General features: G+C 42.1%; 1 protein-coding gene across 2 annotated transcripts; it reads left to right on the forward strand.

Annotated features, from left to right (window-relative positions):
• The first annotated feature begins 3,053 nt into the window (after positions 1-3,053).
• mafgb (MAF bZIP transcription factor Gb) lies at positions 3,054-21,491 on the forward strand. Of its 2 annotated transcripts, none has more exons than XM_026170149.2 (3): positions 3,054-3,225; positions 18,395-18,460; positions 20,871-21,491. In XM_026170149.2, exons 2-3 carry the CDS (start codon positions 18,425-18,427, stop codon positions 21,348-21,350), a joined length of 516 nt encoding a protein of 171 aa, XP_026025934.1. In that variant the 5' UTR covers positions 3,054-3,225; positions 18,395-18,424; the 3' UTR covers positions 21,351-21,491. The 2 variants fall into 2 exon arrangements, with proteins under 2 accessions (XP_026025934.1, XP_026025936.2); XM_026170151.2 differs by lacking the exon at positions 3,054-3,225 and adding an exon at positions 17,828-18,261.
• Positions 21,492-21,733: the final 242 nt, after the last annotated feature.

Raw genomic sequence — 21,733 nt, forward strand, 5'->3', positions numbered from 1 at the left:
CTCTCATTCTCTCATTCTCAATAATACATTTCAAAATCACATATTGTGAAAGCATAGGGTTAGCAGTTAGAGGTAGGTTGCTTCTTACAACTACTTAGTCATGGTTAAATGCATGAGTTAGTATAATCAGTTACTTTCCACCACTAGCTTTGTGGTTCAGGCGTTCCGTTTTTGTGTGGCTCCAAAACCAGTGGAGGAGCAAGTAGGTAAAGCTTTTAATTAAATTAAAAAATAATGAATTTTCATTATGCAGACTAGCTTATTTCACACAAAATATACATATAATAATGCTGGATTTGGATTAGCATAATTTTAATATTTTTTACTAAGAGTGGGGCTGCTTCGACATATAATGAGCATTAACACTGTGTTTTTCCTTGATATCCTATACAAGGGCTCACATTTTCGTCAGCAGTCTTGGCATGGGTAGCTCTTAAATCAAATTCTACACTGACCTCATGTATATATTAGTCATTTTCATAACAACTCACCCCCCACCCCCCATTATTATGTTCACTTTCAGCAGCCTGGTAAAGATTTACTCCTCAAAGGCCTGTGCACGGCCAAGTGGAAATAATCGGTCAATGAATATGTAATACCAGCTATCCCCTATAAACTGAGTGGCATTATCTGGAAATAGGCTGCTAATATTGGCAGAGTGCTTCCTTGTCTTGCATGTGAAGTCGTTAATTCCTCAGAAATGCTAATGGATATTGATATACTAATGTACATCAGCCCTTAATTTTGTTTGTACTGTAAGCGAGGATTGGTAGCTCATGGCTGTTTTATGTGTTACAAAACAGGGAAGGAAGTGTTGCATGACTCTGACTACTGGCCAGACAGGTGCTCTTCTGCGGAGCAGAAAAGAGACAAAATCTCATGTGAGAGAGGCTAATATTTTAAACAGTGCAATTTATTATGACTTGGTTGATGGAAAAGGTGAGCCAGCGTGTCCAAGATTGCACTAAAGTAAGCATCAATGAAATCTTGAATTGTCAAAAAATAAATCCTCATTGAGTATAAGTTACACTCAATAAGAAATAATGTTTATATTACAAAAGTTTTGTTTTTCCAGTTTCATGGCTTTGCATGTCGTGGCCTTTTAAAGGTGACATGGCAGCAAACCATTAAAAAAAGCAACAAAAAACTGCAAATCACTACAGTTAGAACTGGATATTAAACACATTTTAAAAATACTTTGCTCTTCTAGCCCAATATGTGTAGCACTGCAGTCAGTTTCTCTAGAAATTAACAAGCTAAGTCATTAATAATAATGCTGTGTCACATTGACACATCCTTTTTTTTTTAAGAAGAAGAAGAAAAAAGAAAGAAGAACAAGTAAATGATTGTGATATGTCCCCATGAGGACTCATCACAACCTGTTTGAACTACTGCCTTAGAGCAAGCATTGCTTGCAAGACCATCAAGTTAGGGACAAAGAGACTCATCAAGAGGCATCATCATCACCATCACCATCATTTTGTCAAATACTATCGTCATGTGCAATATTAATTTGCTAATACAAGGCATAAATTTGAGAATTTTACATTGCGTGGTTCTCTGATACACACTCACTGGTTATTTGGTCAGGTCATTTGGTCATTTAGGCATGCAGTTGTGGTCAAAACAAACTCCTAAAGTTCAAACTAAGCGTCAGAATGGAGCAGATAGGTGGTTTAGAAAGGCAGTGAGTTCACTGTACTCAAATGACCTCTGCGGTCACCAGATCTCAATCCAATAAAGTGCCTCTGGGATGTGGTGGAATGGGAGATTCACATCATGGATGTGAATGCAGCTAACAAATCTGCAGCAGCTGTGTGATGCTACCATGCTATCGTGGACCAAAATCCCAGAGCAATTTTTCCAGCATCTTGCTGAATTTGTGACATGAGGAATTAAGGCGAAGGTATTACAAGCTGGTACAGGGTGTAATTTATTAAATGGCTGGTGAATGTGTAGCTATAAGCATGTTAATTACCCCCTTTCTTCTTTATCTTCTTTAGCACCTTACAGAATAGTGAACTAATTTGAGTGTATTTGGTACATTTTGTTACACATTCGTGCGTTTTAAAACTGGGGAAAAAAATAGAGAACCTCTTCTAAAAAGTGGCTGTATTTTGTAATTTTCTCTTTTGTATTTCTCTCTTGCCCAGGGATGTCAAAACCACATACAACACACTTTGATCTTATGTGGACCGGACCAGTGAAACTCAACCTTTCTCTCAGTATACAGAAATTTAACTACAAATTTAATCAATTAGATATCTCAATATAAGAAAATGAAGCAGAATTTAAACGGTATGTCTGAATTCTTACATGATGAAAAAATGCTGCTGTAGTAAATCTGTGACTCTTTGGGCTTAAATTGTACGAAGTAAATGTGTGAAATACAGAAAACTATAATTTAATTACTTTGGGGTAGTATAAAAGGCCACGAGGAGGTCTTTATCGGTAGGAGCAGTGGGTGAAAACGTGTACATAACTTTTTTCAAAGCCATCCAGTGTACAGAATTGAATTCTTTGCCGACCCACTCTGGCCGTGGGACCTTATGTTTGACAATCCTGCACTAGCTTGTAACATTAAGGTATTTCATAATTTTTTTAAGTGGGTAAATATTTCGCATTGAATTCTTTATTTTAATCTCTTTGTTTACCCGTTTTCATACCCTAGTCCCTATTTCAGCTGCATGTTCAACACAAAGGGGTAAAATTCCTAAAAATACACAACATTATTAAAAATAAATGAGTCATAAATGTGGAGGGCACTGTCTTTCACTTGTCGGGTGATAAATTTCCATTGCCTCTCAGAGCATCGCTGCTTTAGTGTTAGATGGTTGTGTCGCCGCTCTTTGTCCTATTGTTGGATCAGAGGTTCAAATGTTAGCTCTAAGTATAGAGATGTGCACAGCTGTCGTGTCACGCTTTCCACGCTGCCTGTTGTTAAAGCACACAGTAGTAGTGTCTCGTGTCTCTTTAAAAGCGGGTTGCGTAGATCCTTCATGAATGAAGCCACGTGATCCAAACATCATTTGACGTCTGGCGCCTCCGACCATAGACTAAAACAAGCGGGGAAGGAGTGGATATATCTGGAGACCTGCGAGAGAAGGCGTGAGCGGAAAAACATTTCTCCAACTGTCTGTCTTCTCCACACCGGGTCGACGAACCGTCGGCGGACGTCAACCTTTCGAAGCTGCGGGTGGGCGAAAGGCGCCGGTTTGACTTCTGGTGAGTCAGCTTTGTCGAAATCAAAACTGAAATGTCTTCAGAAAGTGCTGAATGTAGAGGTGTTTTGCTGAGTGTGCACGGCCGCCGTCGCTGCCGCTCAGTGCGGGCGCACTGCCGCCTGTCCCGGTGTGCGCTGCCGCCGCCGTCGCCGCCGCTGCTGCTGTTGTTTAAAGGGCATTAGTCTGGCAGTGCTGAATCATCATCATCATCATCATCATCGAGGTCTTTGGTACATGCGCTACTGAAACGCGGTCGGTCGCTCTAGCTGCCACGCACTACCGACCAACCGGTGATTTCATAATAAGACAGACAAAGGGGGCAGGATGAGTGTGGCTGTCAGGCTGAAAAAGAAGTGTCGGAATTAGATGACCGCGCGGAGACGCGGCGGTGCCCGGGGATTCCCTTGTTTTGTGCCTGTTAAATTTCTAAATGTATAGTGTTTACTTAAAGCACCGAAACCCCCCTCGGTAACGGCACATAACCTCAGCTTTTTCTCTGGCTGTGCCTCGCATTTGGAGCGGCGGCAGCGGCGCTCACACAGACCGGACATATCCAGCTGCTGGTTCAGATGTGATATGACCGTTAGTCAGCTGTTTGTTAGCTATGTTGGGATTTAGGGCTCTCATATATGAGCGTCTCGTTTGCTCTCTGGTTGTTTAGCTGTAGGTGGAAATATAAAAATATGTAAAAAAAAAATTCTTTCTGTTTTTTTTTTTTTAAAAACAAGGCAAAACACGGCTGGCTGTCATGCTGGAGCGTCGATAGCTGTCAGACGCCCAGCGGCTAGCTACAGAGAGAGAGAGAGTATTGTGGCCGAACTGCCCGAGTGACTGTTTTGACATTTGCTTTGTGTCAGCCGCTTCACACAGACAGCCGCTCGCTTCGCGTATCACTCAGCAACAGTGAGTATTTTTTGGCGTTTTAAGGACTTGTACTACCGGGTTTACTCTCATAGAGTCTACTCGGTTTTCCGGCCGCGGTGCTGCTGCTGCTGGTTCACCGGCTTGAGCTCGCGGCAGAGATGCTGATTCATCACAACGTTCGTATTTCTCAACGTTTGCGCGAGCAGAGCGGAGGCACGAGGGAGCCATGGCAACATGGCACCGGCGGCAGGCGGGCGGGCGGACAAAGGTCTGGCGTAGAGGGAAGGAAGGAGGTCTGTTCACGGCGGTGAAATTAGACCTGGTCACGGAGTCGGGGTCAAGGATAGGTGTTTTTAAAATGGTCCTAAATGTGTACATTTTTGTAGTATTCAGCAAACACTAGTTAATTTATGTGCACTGGAGCACGATGTTTGTTATCTAGTGGCTTAACCCCATGATGTTTGAATCCCCCAAGCCTTTGTTTAGGGTTTTTTTCTGATTGCCTAGACTTCGGATGTTTTAAAGCCAAAGTAATTTTAATTAAAATCACATTCTGATAAATTAGGCCACGATACTGACGGCCAGAAGCCATGTGAAGTCAGTGACATTCACCGTTTACGAGCGAAGAGGGGCGAAATAACGGTTAGCGACGTGAAATGGGCGGGTCTACCGTCGAACTTTTCTCAACTTCAACGGTATTTAACGAAGAAGCCACCAATGAGAGCGGAACATGCGGCTGATTGACATTAGAGAGTTACCTAGGTAACCGGAGCTTGGGTCCACTGCATACCAGGGTCAGATACAAAACGAGCGAATGGAGGCGGCTTCAGACCTTATAGAGTTAACCCCTCAACCTTTAGTTCACTTTTTAATAAAATAAATAAATACAGTCTGATTTTGCCAGATTAAAAACAAGAACCTCCTGTGTAAATATCATTAAAAATACAGACACAAATGAAGGCTGAGGGGAAGGACTGATTCCCATGGCGGTTAATGAACCCACACTGAGACGTGTGCTAAAAAAGGAAGCTATAATGCTGTGCAACAGAATTTCCTCTGATTGATCTCTTGCGGATGGGCCATTATCTTCTGCCTATGAGCGCTGCAACTCTTAAACACTGAAGAGTAATAGGGAAGCTCTGTGGGCACAAGAAAAACAGAAACTTCACCCCCCTAATGACTCCATATCAGCAGCTTTAGTTGGAGTCAGCACTCTGCAGAGTGTATCAAAAGTATGTAGTAAGCAAGTTGGCAAGTACTGTAATAGAGGGTCATAATGATGAAACAGTTGTATCAGTATTGGAGAGAAGAGCACCACCACCAACCCTCCCTCTTCACTGTCTTTCTTTCTCACATACACACACACACACACACACACACACACACACACACACACACACACACACACACACACACACACACACACACACACACACACACACAGATTTTTCCCATTTCCTTTTCTCATTGCATGTACGCACGCACACACACAACCTAGGGGCTAAGCTTTTTATACTTGGTATCAGTATTTAATCAGTGCTTGAAGTGCATTTCTCTGTCAAGTACTTTCCCATCCTTCCCTGGTGTTCGCGGTAATTGAACGCTGACCAATGCTTATGTGTGCAACTTTGCTGATGGTGGCAGAGCGGCGAGGCGCGCAGAGCAAAAGGGGGGGATGAAGGAAGAGGGAGGAAGAATGAGAGATGGGATTTGTGGAGAGATTGAGAACAAGGACCTTTTTGTCTTCAAGGCATTCCCCTGAAAATGCTGAGGCGAAGCAAATGCGCTCTCGCTTGACAGATGGCGTTTTCACTTGTTACTTACCACAGCTAGTTTCTTTGCCTTGTCGTGCGTGTATGTGAGTGTGTGTATATACATGTGAGAGGTTGCAAAGAAAGCAGGAGATATAAAACACCTACAAGAAGCTAAGATCTTCCTGCTGTAGGGCTGTGTGTGTGTCTGTGCGTATGCCAAGCACCAAGGTTAAAAGCTGTGTGTGAGTTCCTGCCTGCACTGTTGAGGCGTAGAAAGGAGATGTAACAAAGGGAAGTGATTTTACTATCAGTTGGCCATTACAACATTTGGTGCATGGTGGTTGATTGCGTTCTATCTCTTCTTGTCTGTCTTGAAGCCTCGACGAGGAAGGAAGTATATGTGTGTTCATATACACTGTTTGATGCCCTACGTGTACGGTGGTCAAGGTGTTGAAGCATCATGCAGAGCAGTGATAGTCATAGTAAACAAAGGGCCTCACATGGAACATCTGAATGAAAATATCACACACACATATTGCTGATGAATGTTAAAATCCATTAATTTGGGTAGATATAACAGATTGCCTGAATGTTTTAAATAATCCCAAAACAAGCCTGAGACAACTAGTTCACAACCCCCATGCTTTTATTTTGAAAGCCCAGTCACTACTAAGGTCATTCTGCAGTCCAGTTCAGAACAAGATCTAATGCAGCTGGGGACAGTAGCTCTTGTTCTACTCTGGAGATCCGCTGTTAGCTTGAGGGTCACTCATACTGAACCTGCAGCAGGTGGAGAACGGGTGCTGCTGTGCTCTAACTCACAGAGGCTGCAGAGCAGAACGAGGAGCACCAGCAGCAGTTGAAGTCAGGGTTCCCGTGTGCCTCCTTTCACGCAGTGTTTATTGATTTTTGGGTGGTTGTTTAGTTTTCTTTTAAGGTTGTAGGGAATCGAATTGAGGTGGCCGTTAGGCTCTGCTCATGTGTGATGTAGAGCCTCCTTTGGCTGTGTTTATAAGGAAGGATGATTTACTGAGCTACAACAGGAGTTGGGTATATTCAAGATGGTCAGCACAATCTATAGACAGAGGTTAAAGTGGAATTTGGCAGATGAAAAAGACTGCTTGAATTGCCCAGCACTATCAGCAACACATCGTATGTGGATCCAGTGAAAAAAATTCTAGAGAGACTCTGTGTATTTTCATATATATATTTATATATGTCCTTTAAATTTCCTTTCTGAGCATTTCTTAGCTTCGAAAAATAATCCCTCATCTTCACTGCCTGTCCTTTTTTTTTTTTTTTTTTCCATCTGTGAGAGTGATGTTATCAAACTTTTGTGGAACTGATATTTTTTCCTAACTGATCAAATGTTCTGAGGCTGTTGCCAACAGCATGCCTCGGTTTTGTTACTAATGCTTAGAACACATATTTTATTTATTGGCTTAGAACTGTAAATCTAGTTTTTCCCTCTAAAATACATCAGCACCTATTAATTTGGTCTTAAACTGAATGTGGACACATTGATGTCAGTACCAAAAGGTTATTTTAGATCCATACCCAGTAACTGTGAACAAAGTCTGAGGACATGATGTTTAATGATGTTTTTGTTCTAAAGTAAAGAATTTTATCTTAAGGTTTTTTTTCATGATTTTTGTATCCATTCTTGCTCTGAGATTGCATTGAAAAAAGAGACTGCACAAAGGCAGCGTTTATTGCAGGGCTACAGCTCTGGATTGCATTAGATTGCACAGGTGTTTCTGATATTGTGTCCACCTCCTCTGTATGTGTGTGTATGTGTGTCTGCGAGGAAGAACGCGGTGTTTGTGAACATAATTTCTAAGTAGTGTTTGCATGTTTATGGTCTTGTTTACTACTGGGAACCATTTCAGAAGTCTTGTTTTGCTTGCAGATTTCTAAAAGAGTGAGAGGGAAGTAAAATGCGATAAGTAAACACGGGAATAAAAGATTGAATTGCAGTGAGAGAGAGGAAGAGAGAAAAGGAAGCAGTGGGGCAGATCAATAGTTGAGTGTTTTTTCTCCACAGTAATGATGAAATATGGTGTAAGCAGATCTGGTGCATAATCATTGCTGTGCTCCACTGTTTTTTTTTTTTTTTCTTCAGTTTTCTTTTTTGCTTCGATGTGAGTGCGCAGCTTGTCCTTGTGTTATTCTGTCTCCGAGTCTGTGTGTGTGCGTTTAATGTACCCGCCCTCCACAAGTGCTTCGACTGCTTATTTCATAACCTCCCTGAGAACCAGAAAGTGTATGAAAATGAGACAAATCTCATTTCAGCATGTCAAAGGGATTTTTTTATTTTATTTTTTTTAATGGAAAAAAGTTGAAGTTCAGTTTAAGTTGTTGATCTAGATTTCGGTCCTGAATCGATTGTGTCGTGCATTTCAGTGATCGGTGAAGTGATATTGTAGTCTTTGAGTAAAGTTATCAAGTTTTTCCTTTGTGGGCCTTTGGGCTTATTTTGGAGCTTTTAGAGATGCCGCCAGTTAAAAAAAATAACACTCACACATTCATTCCATACCTCACCAGTGATGCAGCCATGAGATATTGTGATTGGCTTGTAGCGGCGAAGATGCAAGGCCCTGGTAACAGAAGTATCCGCACCAGCGGTTGTCTACCAGTTGCATCATCTCTATGCCAACTTGCCGCATTTTTTAACTGCAGTGTGACGATCCCAGGATTGTGGTATGAATTTCTGAAGCTTTAAAACACACACAAACAGAGTGGATCAATGCCAAGGAGCAAAGAGAGGGAACAGAGATACGTGTGCGTTGAATGTGGCACCGGCTTTGCTATCACCTGTGGCATTAAATTATTTCCAAGCAACAATGGTCCTCCGGTGTCTCGACTGAGTTTTCATTTCCCCTCCTCATATTGAAGGCTGGCTTGCAAAGTAAACATCAGACCTATTCTCAAACAAAACAAGTGCATGTTTTAGATCTAATCACCTTCAGAGTGAGCAAATGTAGCTGATGAGGAATTAGCGTTTAGGGCCTGCTGAAGCTATGGAACCTTTGTTTCATTGTATTTTCTGCATCTTTTTTTCGTCTTATAGTCATGAAAAAAAGAAAAAAAATATTATATATATATATATATATATATATATATATATATATATATATATATATATATATATATATTGTTATTAATTCCTTCTCAATCTGTTTGACCTTTTTGTAGAAGCAGCTGACTGCACCTAATGATTATTTTCACCACCAAGTAATGTTACTGCAGTAATCTGTAATTTCTTGTCTGAGCTGTGGTAATGATTTTTCCACAGTCCAAGGTGACATCTTCAAATGCTTTGTTTGTTAGACAGTCCATAACAGATATTAAAGTTAGTTCCACTAATTGCCCTTTTTGGAAATGGGCTTTTTGTCTGTGACTGTCAGATAAATACAAAATAAAAGAGTAGAAAAATCTACTTAAAACTCACTGTTTAGAGTAATCTGAAGTCTGAGCTTTTGGCTCACAGGCTCAAAGAGGCTGTTACTCAGTGCCTGTACAAATATTTTGTATTTATAATGTCATATATACACAAAGAAAAAGTATAATGGGTCCAGTTTTAGCCTGGGAAAAGCTGGAAGATCAGGCTTTTTAAATCAGGAAGTTGTTTCAGCACTATTCACTTCACAATTCTTGGCATTTAATCGTGTTTCTTTAAAGTAGTAGAATTGTTTATGGTTTTTACAAGTGAAGTTTTGTTAGTCATGTGTTGTTTTAAACTGCTGCGTTTAGCAGGAGGATAAATATCAGATTGAAGGGAAGCAGGCAGCACTGCTTCGGTAAAATGTCCACATACTCTGCCCCTCTGTGCGCATTTAAATATATCGTAATACCCATCATACCATCTTAAAGGAAAACCTTAAAATAGTCACGGAGAATGTCGCAGTGCAAAAGAGACCACTGCCCCCGAGTGCACCTCTGTAAACCACAAACATGTCTCCTCCTCCCTGTGGTAAAGGTTTTCTGATGATACTTTCCCATTAATGTGACTGATAATGATGAATGCCTCCCCACAGAGTCGCGCCGTGCTTACTTTGCTCTTGGACTCGAACTTTCTCTTTGTCTCGAGTTTGTATTGCTGACCTGGGATGCACGGCGTCTGGGTGAAATAAACTTATAGTGTCGTTTAACTTATCCCTGTCTCCCTCGCAGCTCTGTTTGTATGCACGCATACACACACACACACACACACACACACACACACACACACACACACACACACACACACACACACACAGAAATGACTTAACCTGCGCTACATGCTTTCTCTCTTCAAAAAAAAAAAGCACTTATGAAAAAAAGGCGCCAGAGCTCAATTGCCTGACAGTGCAGGTTTTTTTTTGCTTGTGTTGGGAAATTTGTCATCACACTCCGACTTACTACCTGGAATGGGAAAAACGTGTCGACGCCAGGACTTTTTCTCGCCTTTAATAACGCACTTGTCTCACAAACACAGACACACACGCACGCTGCCCCTTTTTAACTCTCAGTAAACTGTGAAAGTGATTCCATATATGTTTATGAGGGGCTAGAACATCAATGTCAAAGTGATTTTAATTACTAATAATGACTTAATTTGTATAACACTTTTTAATACACACAGTGCTTTAAAAAGAGAAATGCGTAAAAAGTGTGCATATGCCAACAAACAGTACATACAAACACACATTCACTGGCAGGGTCCACATCCTCAATTAGATTTGAAAACATGTTTTGTAAGAGAATTGCAGGTTCAATAAGAATAGTTGTTTAGGCTGTGTTTTGAAGAGGACCTCAGTGGAAACTCAAGCTCCCAGGTGAGGCAGATCCACGTGTGCTAAGGAGGGGTATGTGAGATGAGAAAGTGGATGAGGGTGGGGCACGAACTACTCCTGGCATTCAGAAAATGATCTTGAATTCAAGAATGGTTACATACAGGCAATGGTGTGAACCACAGCAGAAAAGTAAGGGCAAAATTTAAACTAACCTATGGAAATTAGTTGTGTTAACAACTCTGCCTCCAGCACCAGCTTAAAAAAACCAGAGAGCTGAAGGAAACGTACATTTTTTTTGAACGCCAGCAGTTGTGACGTTACTTTCGATGTACGGTGTCATACGCTCATGTCACAATGCTTCTTTTTTTTTTTTTTTTTTTTCAAAAGTTGGAGTAACTACAATTTTTTTCTGACTCTGGTGGGCTGAGTTGAACCATTTTGCAGACCGGTTATGGCCCCCAGGCCACATGTTTGACACCCTTGGTCTAGACTCCTCTTCTCCATGACTTTTCCTGTGTTTTCTCCATCTCCTCATTCTGTCTGTGTTATCATGCTTATTTCACGCTCTGCATAACCTCCAGTTAATAGCTTCCTTTCCTAAAACACACACGCGCACACACACTCTCAAACACACATAGCCCATACTAGTGACTTCTCTCCTTGTCACTCCTCAGCTCCTCAGACCCAAGGTCCTGTATCGCTGCTCCTCCCTTTTCTCTACACACAGGTTGCCATTATCTCTGATCTGATTCCTAATTCTCAATCAGACTCCACACAGAGCTCATCGTTAATTATTTACCGACTCCCTCACCATCTTCGGCCCACACGGGATCAATGAGAGCTACTCGCTCTGTTTTTTAACAAACCCAAGGTGGACTGCTGCCAGGAGCTGAGTTTTGTAGCTGTCTGAGGTTTCAATTCACTCTCCCTACGTTTTGCTTCCTTTATGTCTTTCTGTCATGTCCTCTCTACGACCTACTGTGCGCGTCTACTGCTTCACTCAGCTGCCATCCTTTGTGTTTCCCCCCCGCTATTGCTTAGAGAAATGCCTGAAGGAGAAGACACAGTTAAAGCAGTTGTTATTGTCGGATTATTCAATAAACGCAGCAATGCCACTGCATCACAAATGACTTGTGACTCTTACAATCTATTCTTGATCATTGGCTATATATGCTCACTTGTTTATGTGCGCAAACACCCACTTGTCGCAGCCCCCGGGTCATTTTTGGAGCGCCTAATCTGGCCATTTATTTTCCACTGTGTGTGTCTGCAGCAGGCCACCGGCTCTTAAATAGCAAGTCTCTTTCTAAGAAATTCCTCTCTGTGTGGCAGTAGAGGCCGGGGCAAAAGGTTCTCGCAAACAAGATTAATTAGAGCTCTGTCTGAAGCCAGCCGCACAAAGAGAGTTCATCATCCTGTTTGTCTGCGAGAGAAAGCAGTCTATGTCTCATCATGCTGTGTCCTTTGTTCTTTTTAATCTATCTTTATTAGCCCCATGATCACATCCTGCTGCACTATTACCCTGGTTTTCATCCTGGGTGCAAGACAGAATGATAAAAAATAAAAGTCAATGGCAAAACTAAAATTAGGAAGCTTGATTACCAGCAAGTAAGAAGATCTTACGTGTAATGTCATGGCATAAAAGAAAATCATTGCAAATGCATTGAGGTGATTTAAAGGTGACTACTGGGAGGCTGACCTCCTCAGGCAGGTTGTTCCAGTGCAGAGGGGTCCTGATGCCAAAAGCACAGTCACCTTTAAGCAGTGATTATATTCTGCTGCAGCGTGGGCAGCTGGAGACACTACGGTTGACTTGTAACTCATTTCATAGTTCTTTGAAGCCAACTACACATGCATAGTTGGTGCAATGTCAAGTCAAATCTCTGCAGACGAGTCTGCATAGTCATGCAAATCGGACAGACATGTGGAAGTACACTAAAAACCTTATCCTGACAAAATACACATCGCCTGGACCCTAATAGCCTAATGAATGTGAAAATTGTAAAACGCCTGTTCATGTGGTTAAGCGACCCTAGCCCCCTTGAAAAGGTAGGCCTGAGACAGCGCATGACTATCTCAATAAAAATCTCTTTAACTTACTAACAAATACTTTGACACTATGAAACTGTTTCCGCAATGAATCCACAAAATGCATAAAATTATTAAAAAATTATGAAGCTCTGCAAGACTGATGTCGGAAATGTGTGTCGAAGGAGAGCAAAAACGTGCCTCTTCCCAGTAGATCATGCAGTCATGAGTAAAGCCAGGAAAGTTGGACCCAGTAATCTAATAGTTCACATCGAATGTGAAGTGAAGTTTTGCCTAGCATCACGGCAGCAACCTGGTTGAGCTTTGGTCATACGCGGATCGTTCTCTAAATGTTATAACTGTGCGCTGTCACCAGGGGGCGCTGTCAAAAACGACCTGCCTGTAAGTTATTCTCGTTCTTTATTGTGATGTTGTTGGTTATTCAGCTTAGCTCCTTCTATTTAACAGAGAGAAGTTAAAAGAAACAAAGAACTTCTCTGTAGTGAAGTGAAACTGAGTGTTAAAAACAACAGTATTTTCTATGCTTCTATCTTTGTTTTGAACTCTGCTGCCACTTCCTTTTCTGTTCAAGTAAACTTTTCAACCAGTCCACAGTCTACCTTTGCATAGCATCATTGCCGTCAGATGTGCTGTTGAATACGTAGGTTGCTTGCATGCTTATAATACTTCACTATGCATAGCCAATGGAAACACAGTGTTATGAATACAGTCAACTGGAAAAATGATAAATATTTGCCTCTAGCAGGCAACCGGATAAGGAGGAATCAAGGCTCATACAGGGATCAACGTGTCTCTTATGCAGATTGGGGAACAAAAGAAAAAGGCCTGAATGAAGGAGGATATGTCAGGTTACTTTTCTCCCAATCAAGAATGTTTAATTTCATTTTGCTGTAATCAATAAAAAGGGTAGTATAAAATTATTCTTGAACCCACAAGGACATCCAGAGGGCGGTTAACTTCTATCATCGCCACTTTTGTTGTGGAAATTTTTTTGTTGAGAAAGACGGTCAGCCGACAGATAGTTGTCGCTGAAATGTTTGCCCGGGGAGTTGCAATATGAGCCTTGGGGAAAATAAATGCTTGAATTTATTTTATTTTTTTTCCCCAAGTCTGAGTGTGGATGTATTGGTTTTATTATTAATAGCTCTTATTTGCAAGACTATCCCCCTGTCCCTTCTGTGGGATGTGATTTGTCAACAGGAAGAGATGTGAAGTCTTTTCTTTATTTTGTGTGTTAAAGAAGGTTGAGGGGAGAGGGAGGTGGTCAGCAGTGGTTTCATTGCATTGGATCAGCTTCAGAACTTTTCTAATTGGAGGTTTTAGTTGTGGTCGTTGCCGAGTTCAGGGTTTTTGGGGGGGGCTTTATCCCCCTACTCGTCCTCCTCCTCTCTCTCCCCCACTCTCTGTACTCCACAGCTAAGCTCTTACAAATGTGTTGAGGATGCATTTTCACCGAAATGCTTTCCCACCCCCCCTTCCTCCTCTGTCCTTCTCCTCCTCCTGCTCCTCCCTATTCACTTGCTTCTCTTTTTCTTCTCTTCTTTCTCCCTTGTCATTTGCACCCCCCCTCGTCTCCTCACACCCTGTCCTCTCTCCATACTCAGCATTTTTCTCGGCTGTGGGTGTGATGTCTCTGTGTAACGCTAATCAGCTCTGGAGACGTCAGCATTCTTTCAGTCCTCCTTCACCACCAGCGCCCCTCTCCTCTTCCTCCTCCTCTTCTTTTCTGTCTTCACCTTGCTATCTTTTTTCTCCCTCCTGACTTTCTCATCTTTTTTTTTTTTTTGCCTTCCAACCATATTCTACTCATCTTCACCACTTCTCAGCTCTTCTGCCATCCCTGTCCTCACATCCCGTCCTCCGTGTTTGTGTGTGTTGTCTCTCTGCTGTAACCGTAAGCAGCTCTGCTCTTGAGTCGTCAGCGTTCTTTCAGTTGCTCCATAAAAATACAGCCTGCCACAGCAAAAAAAAAAAAAAAAAAGCTCTGTTGTAGCAACAGTGGCTGTGGCATTGACCACACCGCAGCGATCACCTAACAAGCATGATGGGAAGGACACCTCTGGCCCTTTGTGTTTGTGTGTCCACCCAAGATGAATGGCGATGCCTTTGCTCAGCAGATGATCCTCAACCTGGGTGACTTACAGATGCCCCAAAAAGACACAGTTTGTTGCAGTTTTATCCTCTGGTCTTAGTCAGTTTTTTGAAATTTGTTGTTGTTGTCTAACCATGATGGATTAGGACATACAGGTTTTTGTTTTGTGTTGCTTCTGTAAAGGTGACACAAGGTAACGCAGACTCTGATTTACCTGTTTGCAGATAAATTATGCTTATGTATGCAGTCACCCTCAAAGAGCCAATTAATTAATGCTGAGCGCTGCACCCAAAATTTTTATCACTGTTTTTTTCTAGTGGTTTTGCAGTTTTACACACTTTTTTTTCCAGGTGTAAACAGAATGTTAAAACAAACAAACAAACAAAAAAAAAACATTAAAAAAAGTAAAGTGATGAAGTTCTGGGGGTTTATACTGTGTCTTTTGACACTGCTTGTAATTCCTCAGTGTTTGGTTACGGTTTATAAATCTGATTACATTCGGTGGTGTTGTGATAGAGCAGAATGATTCAAGAATAGACCTGGCACCTTTTTGGAAATTAATTGGCATTTATAAAGTGGAAAACTGATTTATAAATGTCTATGAGCCACAAATTTATAGCCAACACAGGATCACCAGTTAACCTAACTGCTTTGAATTGTGGGAGGATGCCAGTACACTCCACACAGAAACACTCCAGCTGCCCTAAAGATTCAAACAAGGAACCTTCTTACTGTGACTTGATGGTGCTAACCACTGCACCACCATGCCAACCTTTTATGTTGCGTATATAAACATCTAAAGTGCCTTTTAAAGTGCTTTTAATTACGACGTTAAATATGGTATCAAACCTCTGCAGTATGCGAGTACGACATTGTTTAAAACACTTGTGTACTCGCAGTCAACCATTTTGCATGTGTGTTTTATTGTGCCCCGCTGGCATAGCAGCAGGGTAGTGTGTGTGTGTGTGTGTGTGTGTGTGTGTGTGTGTGTGTGTGTGTGTGTGTGTGTGTGTGTTTGGCAGCATGCTTTTTGTTTCTATGTAGATGGAGGATGGGGGGGTTTGGGCACAAGGGAAATAAACCAGTGCCTGTCAGGGAAACAGCCCCCTTTATGCCCCCTCTGTTTGCATCAACCCAACCCCCAGCAGCTAACCTCAGTCTTCATGTCTTTGATTCATCTTTTGTGCGAGCGTGCACCTCAGCTGTGGGAGGCTGCATCCTAAAAAAACAGAAGAGTGCAGCGGCACATTCAGCTCTCAAGAAGAAGCTCTTTAATAAAAGATTGTGTTTAACTGACTGATCGTAACTCATTAAGAAGAACCTTAAGTGCTGAAGTCAAATGCTTTAAATGAAGCTGTGCCATTTCTCCATCGGATTAAGCCTCGCATGTTATTGCGCGTTTTTTGTTGTTGTTGTTTTTCACTCTTCACCACTTCCTTGAGTTTTAAACTGTTTTTTTGTTTTTTTTTTAACTTGCTGTGCATTTGACATGTTTTTTTGTGTGTGTGTGCATGCATAATTATTTGTATGTTTTTCTTTGATCTGCAGCTATTTATATCTGTAGGATTTGTGGCAGTGCATGCACAAACACTGAAGCCCCCTCACAAACAGACAGGCAGGCAGTGATGCGTTGTGAGGGAGGCTCACTAACACATTTGGTGTCTTTTGATAGAAAAAATGGAAAGAGTCGTGTTGCCCGGTATCATTTAAATGTCATCACACCTAAGAAAGGTGTGATAACGCCTTCGTAGAAATTAGTCCAGTGAAAAAAGTTTCCACCTGACCCCCTCAGAATAGCTTTATTATAATGAAATGATGCAAACCACCATACTGTGAAACTGTTACGTTTGAGTTACAGGCCCTCAGAGTGCATAGGGGTGGATCTAAAGCTGTTTTGTTTTCCAGCATATTTGAGCCCTCATAACTAAGAGTACATGAAATAACCACATAAGACAGGACTGAAAAACACATTTAAGCGTTGTTGAAAACTGCAACCAAATCCATTTTATAACCACTCCAAATGATTCTAGTCTAAATGAAAACATTTTTTTCTATAACTTTAAGCATCAATAGCAGGGGATATATCATAGACCCTGGATCTTTGATCTGTTTTCTGATAATTCACTGGAGAAAACTTCTTCAAAAAGTACATCTTAGGGTAAACTTTCAACTTATAACACCATATGATGGGATAGGTGGCTGGTCAAAATATGAAAGGTCTCCTTTGTTACAAAGCTAATCTTTTATCTTGGATTCTTTCTGAGTCATCCAGGGTACCAGTTCTTGTTTCTGTTATTCTACGTTGTCTTCTTCTTTCGGCTGCTCTCCTACATCATAGACCTAAAATTCCAACTTCTACAACAACGACTTCTGAGGTAAATGAAAGGCAGCATTCATCTGTGATATATCCCGTGACAATAATGCTCAACGTTAATAAAGAAACCTTTCTGGATTGTGACACTTTGAGGTTTGTTTGATTTTTTTTTTTTTGTGTGTGTGTGTGTGTGTGTGTGTGTGCGTGTGTGTATGTGTGATTTGGGGGCTTTAAGACTGATGTAAATTTTTACATCGTCCATTGCTTTGTAAGGTCCCCTTGTGAGGCTTTAATCTGAGAATTATTGCCATTGCTGTCTCTGTTTTTAAAATGGATATGATGACTTCGGGCTTGATTTGACTCTGAATCTGAGGGATGCTGCATGCTCATTGGCTAATGACTCGTGATTGACAACCATATCTTGTATTGTCCTCCCCTTAAAGGGAAGAAGGGAAGAACAAAAAGTCAAGAGAGGAGAGCAGAAATTTGTGTTGCAGGAGAGAAGGGAGGGAGTGAGATCCGGAATCTGCTGCGTCGTCATGACTGGTCTCATGATGATCGCTCAGCACCAGCTACAATAGCCGCCCTTTATGAACACACACAAACACACAGGTCACCAAACAAAGATTCTCATTGAGAGCTTGCGGAGATGCTCATCATGGAGCCGTGCGCTCTAAGGGCTGATCTCATCCTTTGCGTTTCCACGCTCGGTCTTTGTTGACTTCTGATTCACACATTTGTATCTCCATTCTTTTTTGTCTCGTTTCCACTTTGGTGCAAAGGCATCAATGATTTCATTTTTATCCCCAGTAGGTGTAGGTCTATATCTGTTTTCTGCTCATCTTTGGTACGGAGAATGTGTGTGTGTGTGTGTGTGTGTGTGTGTGTGCGTGTGTGTTTGTGTGGACGTTCTAACAGTTGGTTTTCCCCTGGAGTCCTTCCCACAGTTTTTACCACTTCCTCTTCACTCACACTCATTTCATTCCTATTGGCAGAAAGCCAGCCAATAAGAGCGCAACAACACAAAGGTAGTGGGCAATGTCAGTGTAACCACAAGGAAACAGGAAGTCAGGAAAATTCTAAGAAAAGTTTCTGTCACTTTCACTCATACAATCTCACCCCGATACAACAGTGGAACATGCTCCCACAACATAGTAGATATAGATTTACCATGTCTCCACTCCTCTTGGTAGGTATTGGTTTGCAATTTTTTTTTAAATTGACTGTTAGAAGAGAGGGTGTCCTTAAACACAGTTTATTTTAATGTTTTTTTTCTGTGATGTTTCTCTGCTTATGTTTTGTGCTCTCCTGCATCTCCACAGGTTCATTCAGAAGAGCAAGGCTCTTGTGGCATGACGACGACTAACAAAGGAAATAAAGCCTTGAAGGTAAGCAGGTGCATGCTTCAATTTTATTTTAGTTATACAGGGTAAGCTGTTGGGTAAGTTAAAAACCCTACAATATTCTAGAGAAATGAAACAATCAGATGGTCCACTAACAGCAGGAACTTTGGGAAGAGAAAACTTTTAACGGGAGACCTCTAGCAGAACCAGGCCCAGAAAGGAGTAGACATCTGCCCTTAAAGGTCGGAGAATGAGCGGAAAGAGAAGAGAAAAAAGAAAAGGACACAGAGCCCATAACAACATACGGGAAAAACACAAAGTAGTAGATTAAAGATAATGATATGCAGCAGTGGCATATAAATGCATGGCAGTGGGAAGAAGTGCTCAGGTCACGGGAAGTCCCCAGCAGCCTGAACCTATGACGGCATAACTAAGGGATGCTGATACACCAGTAAATACTCATTTCATATTTATTCACAATGCCATTTATATTGTAAGGGAAAAACCCCAAGATATTAGAGAGACAATCCCATATGAGGTGGTGATGGCAGAGAGGAAGAACGACTTTTAACAGGAAGTTGACTGTGGCAGAACAAAGCTCAAGGAGGGGCCGTTATCTGCTGAGATTGGGTGAGGGGAAGCAGAGAAAAAAGGAAAGCATCAAAATCAATACCCCTATGCCTAATGGACAATTTTGTCTTCTTATGCTTCTCCTTTAATGATTACCTACCCCAAACTCAGTACAGTTTGAGGTCAAAGATCAAATGAGAAAAGAAAACTTTCTCAGAGGACCGCAGAATTTAAAAAATGCCCATCTGAAGCCAAAATGATGCTAGAAGGAAGGCACACCTCTGGGCTTTTTGAAATGCCTCTGGGCAGTCATTTTAAAGGATTATGTAAATGAACTTGAATTTAAATAAGCAGATGGGAAGGTGAGGAGGGAAAAGAAGAGACAAAAAGAGAGCGCAGAGATATCACAGACAAGGAGAACAAAACACAAACTACAGAGTAGAGAAGAAAAACATCATTCACATGTTGTAGCGGGATAAACACACGAGGCATGAAAAACATGCTCAATGCTGGGAAGTCCCCCCAGCAGCCTGACTCTCACGGCATAACTAAGGGATGGTTCAGGATCACCTGATCCAGTCCTGGGATCTGGGAGCTGGTTACATGGGAGAGGGACCTCCTATACTACTTCTAAAAACTCTTCTTTGAATTTATCCAAAATAAAATGACTAAAACCATTAAACACAACCTGTGACAAAATAATTAAACATCTAAATGTAATTGAATAAGGAGCTTGAAAAGAAACACACACGTGTGGTATTCATATCTGGTGGGGACATCGAATTGACATAATGCTTTCCCTAGCCTCTCACCCTAACCCTAACCATCAAAAATGAGTCCCTAACCCTTACTAATCCTTACTAGCTCTCACTAAAAAACATTTTGAGTCTCAAAAATGCCTTCAAACTTATGGGGACCAGGATTCTGGTCCCCATAAGGGCTGCTGGTATAGTGAACTTCTCATTTTTGGTCCCCACAAAGATAGGAATACATAGTCTCTCTCACACACACACACGAAGTTCTCTGCTGCTTGTCCAGGACGTGGTGCAGAGGGTGATCTGGGTCCATTTATGTCTGTTGCCATTCACCACAGTCATCTGCTGACCTTTGCATCAGCTGATGGAGGAATCCAAACTGTGATGATTAAATCAAAGTTTAACTCTGAATTCATGCAGTAATGAAGGGGTTTTTGTTTTTTTGTTTATTAAATCTTTCCAGTGCTACATGTACTCATTTGTGTTTTTGTACTAGAAATATTTTCCCGTTTTAAAGCATGACAAAGTCTACATTTGCAGGCTTGAGGGTTTGGTGGTGGAGGGAATGACTTCGCCTCTTAACTGAGGCCTGAGTCATCATATGTGGTAACCCTAACCCAGTAGTTTGGAGAAAGCAAAACAGTGCATGGTAGGATGATTATTTTCTTTGTTCCCTGATTGTCAACACTTAGGATAACAATTTAATAAAAAACTCCAAGGGCCAGAGTTTGTTGGGGTTAAGCTTGGGTTCTTCAGGATTTAGAAATCGGTAAACCACAAACCACTGTTTGAAATGTGGATGGTTAAATCATGTCACAGATTTAACACGTGAATTATTTTCAATATGTTGTTAACCAAGCCACCTTTAATGGTAATTAAGTTTAGAGAAAGGTCATGGTTTGGCTTAAAGCACAACAGCTGCCACTTCTTCTAAATCTCGGTTTTCTGGGTTGGCAGGGTGACACGTGGCCACTGGAGAGTCTGATACAGGTCTGAATGTTCAGGCCACATAAACATTTCCTGGCAGTAACAGATAATATGAGGTCTTAAAGGTGTCAGGCGGGGCTTTTTACAGTCAACTCATTGCTGCTTTCTCTCTCTCACTTCTCTCTTTTTCCTGTGTCCTGCAGGTGAAGCGTGAGCCGGGCGAGAATGGCACCAGCCTCACAGACGAGGAGCTGGTGACCATGTCGGTGCGGGAGCTGAACCAGCACCTCCGAGGGCTCACCAAAGAAGAGATCCTGCAACTGAAACAGCGGCGGCGCACCCTGAAGAATCGTGGCTACGCCGCCAGCTGCCGGGTGAAGCGTGTCACCCAGAAGGAGGAGTTGGAGAAGCAGAAGGCTCAGCTGCAGCAGGAGGTGGACAAACTGGCCAATGAGAATGCTTCGATGCGCGTTGAGCTGGACGCTCTGAGGTCTAAGTACGAGGCGTTACAGACCTTCGCCAGGACTGTGGCACGAAGCCCCACTGTCGGGGTCGGGGTCAGGGCTGGAGGGGGAGGGGGAGGGGTGGCGTCATCGGTCATCGGTCCGCTCATCCCAGGGAAGGTGGCGACGGCGACGAGCGTGATTACAATAGTGAAGTCAAAAACAGACGCACGGTCTTGAGGGAAGGGAAGGGAGATGAAGGTGCATCAGGATGGAGCTTAGCTGCATCTGAGTCAATCTTCCCCTCTGCCGGACTCCTCCTCCATCTGCACTGACAGACAAACAGCCGGGCGGCCTCGCTTGCATCGTCACGGCACGCTCCTGTCACGTTATCACTTCTGATCAGTGCAGATGAAGGAAAGGATGGAAGCGGAGGAGAACTCTTGTACCAATGCAGGACAAATACACAGGGTTCCTATGGGCACTGAAGACCCGGAAATCCCAAATAATATGAAAACTGTCTTATTCCTGATCAAGAAAATAATCTGACATTTGTAAATACTCAAAATGAGAAAATTCCAACAGTTTTTATTTGGTTTTCGGTGCTCAGTGCTGGTGAATCT

Source organism: Astatotilapia calliptera, chromosome 6, assembly GCF_964374335.1.
Source record: "Astatotilapia calliptera chromosome 6, fAstCal68.1, whole genome shotgun sequence".
Taxonomy (NCBI): Eukaryota; Metazoa; Chordata; class Actinopteri; order Cichliformes; family Cichlidae; genus Astatotilapia; species Astatotilapia calliptera.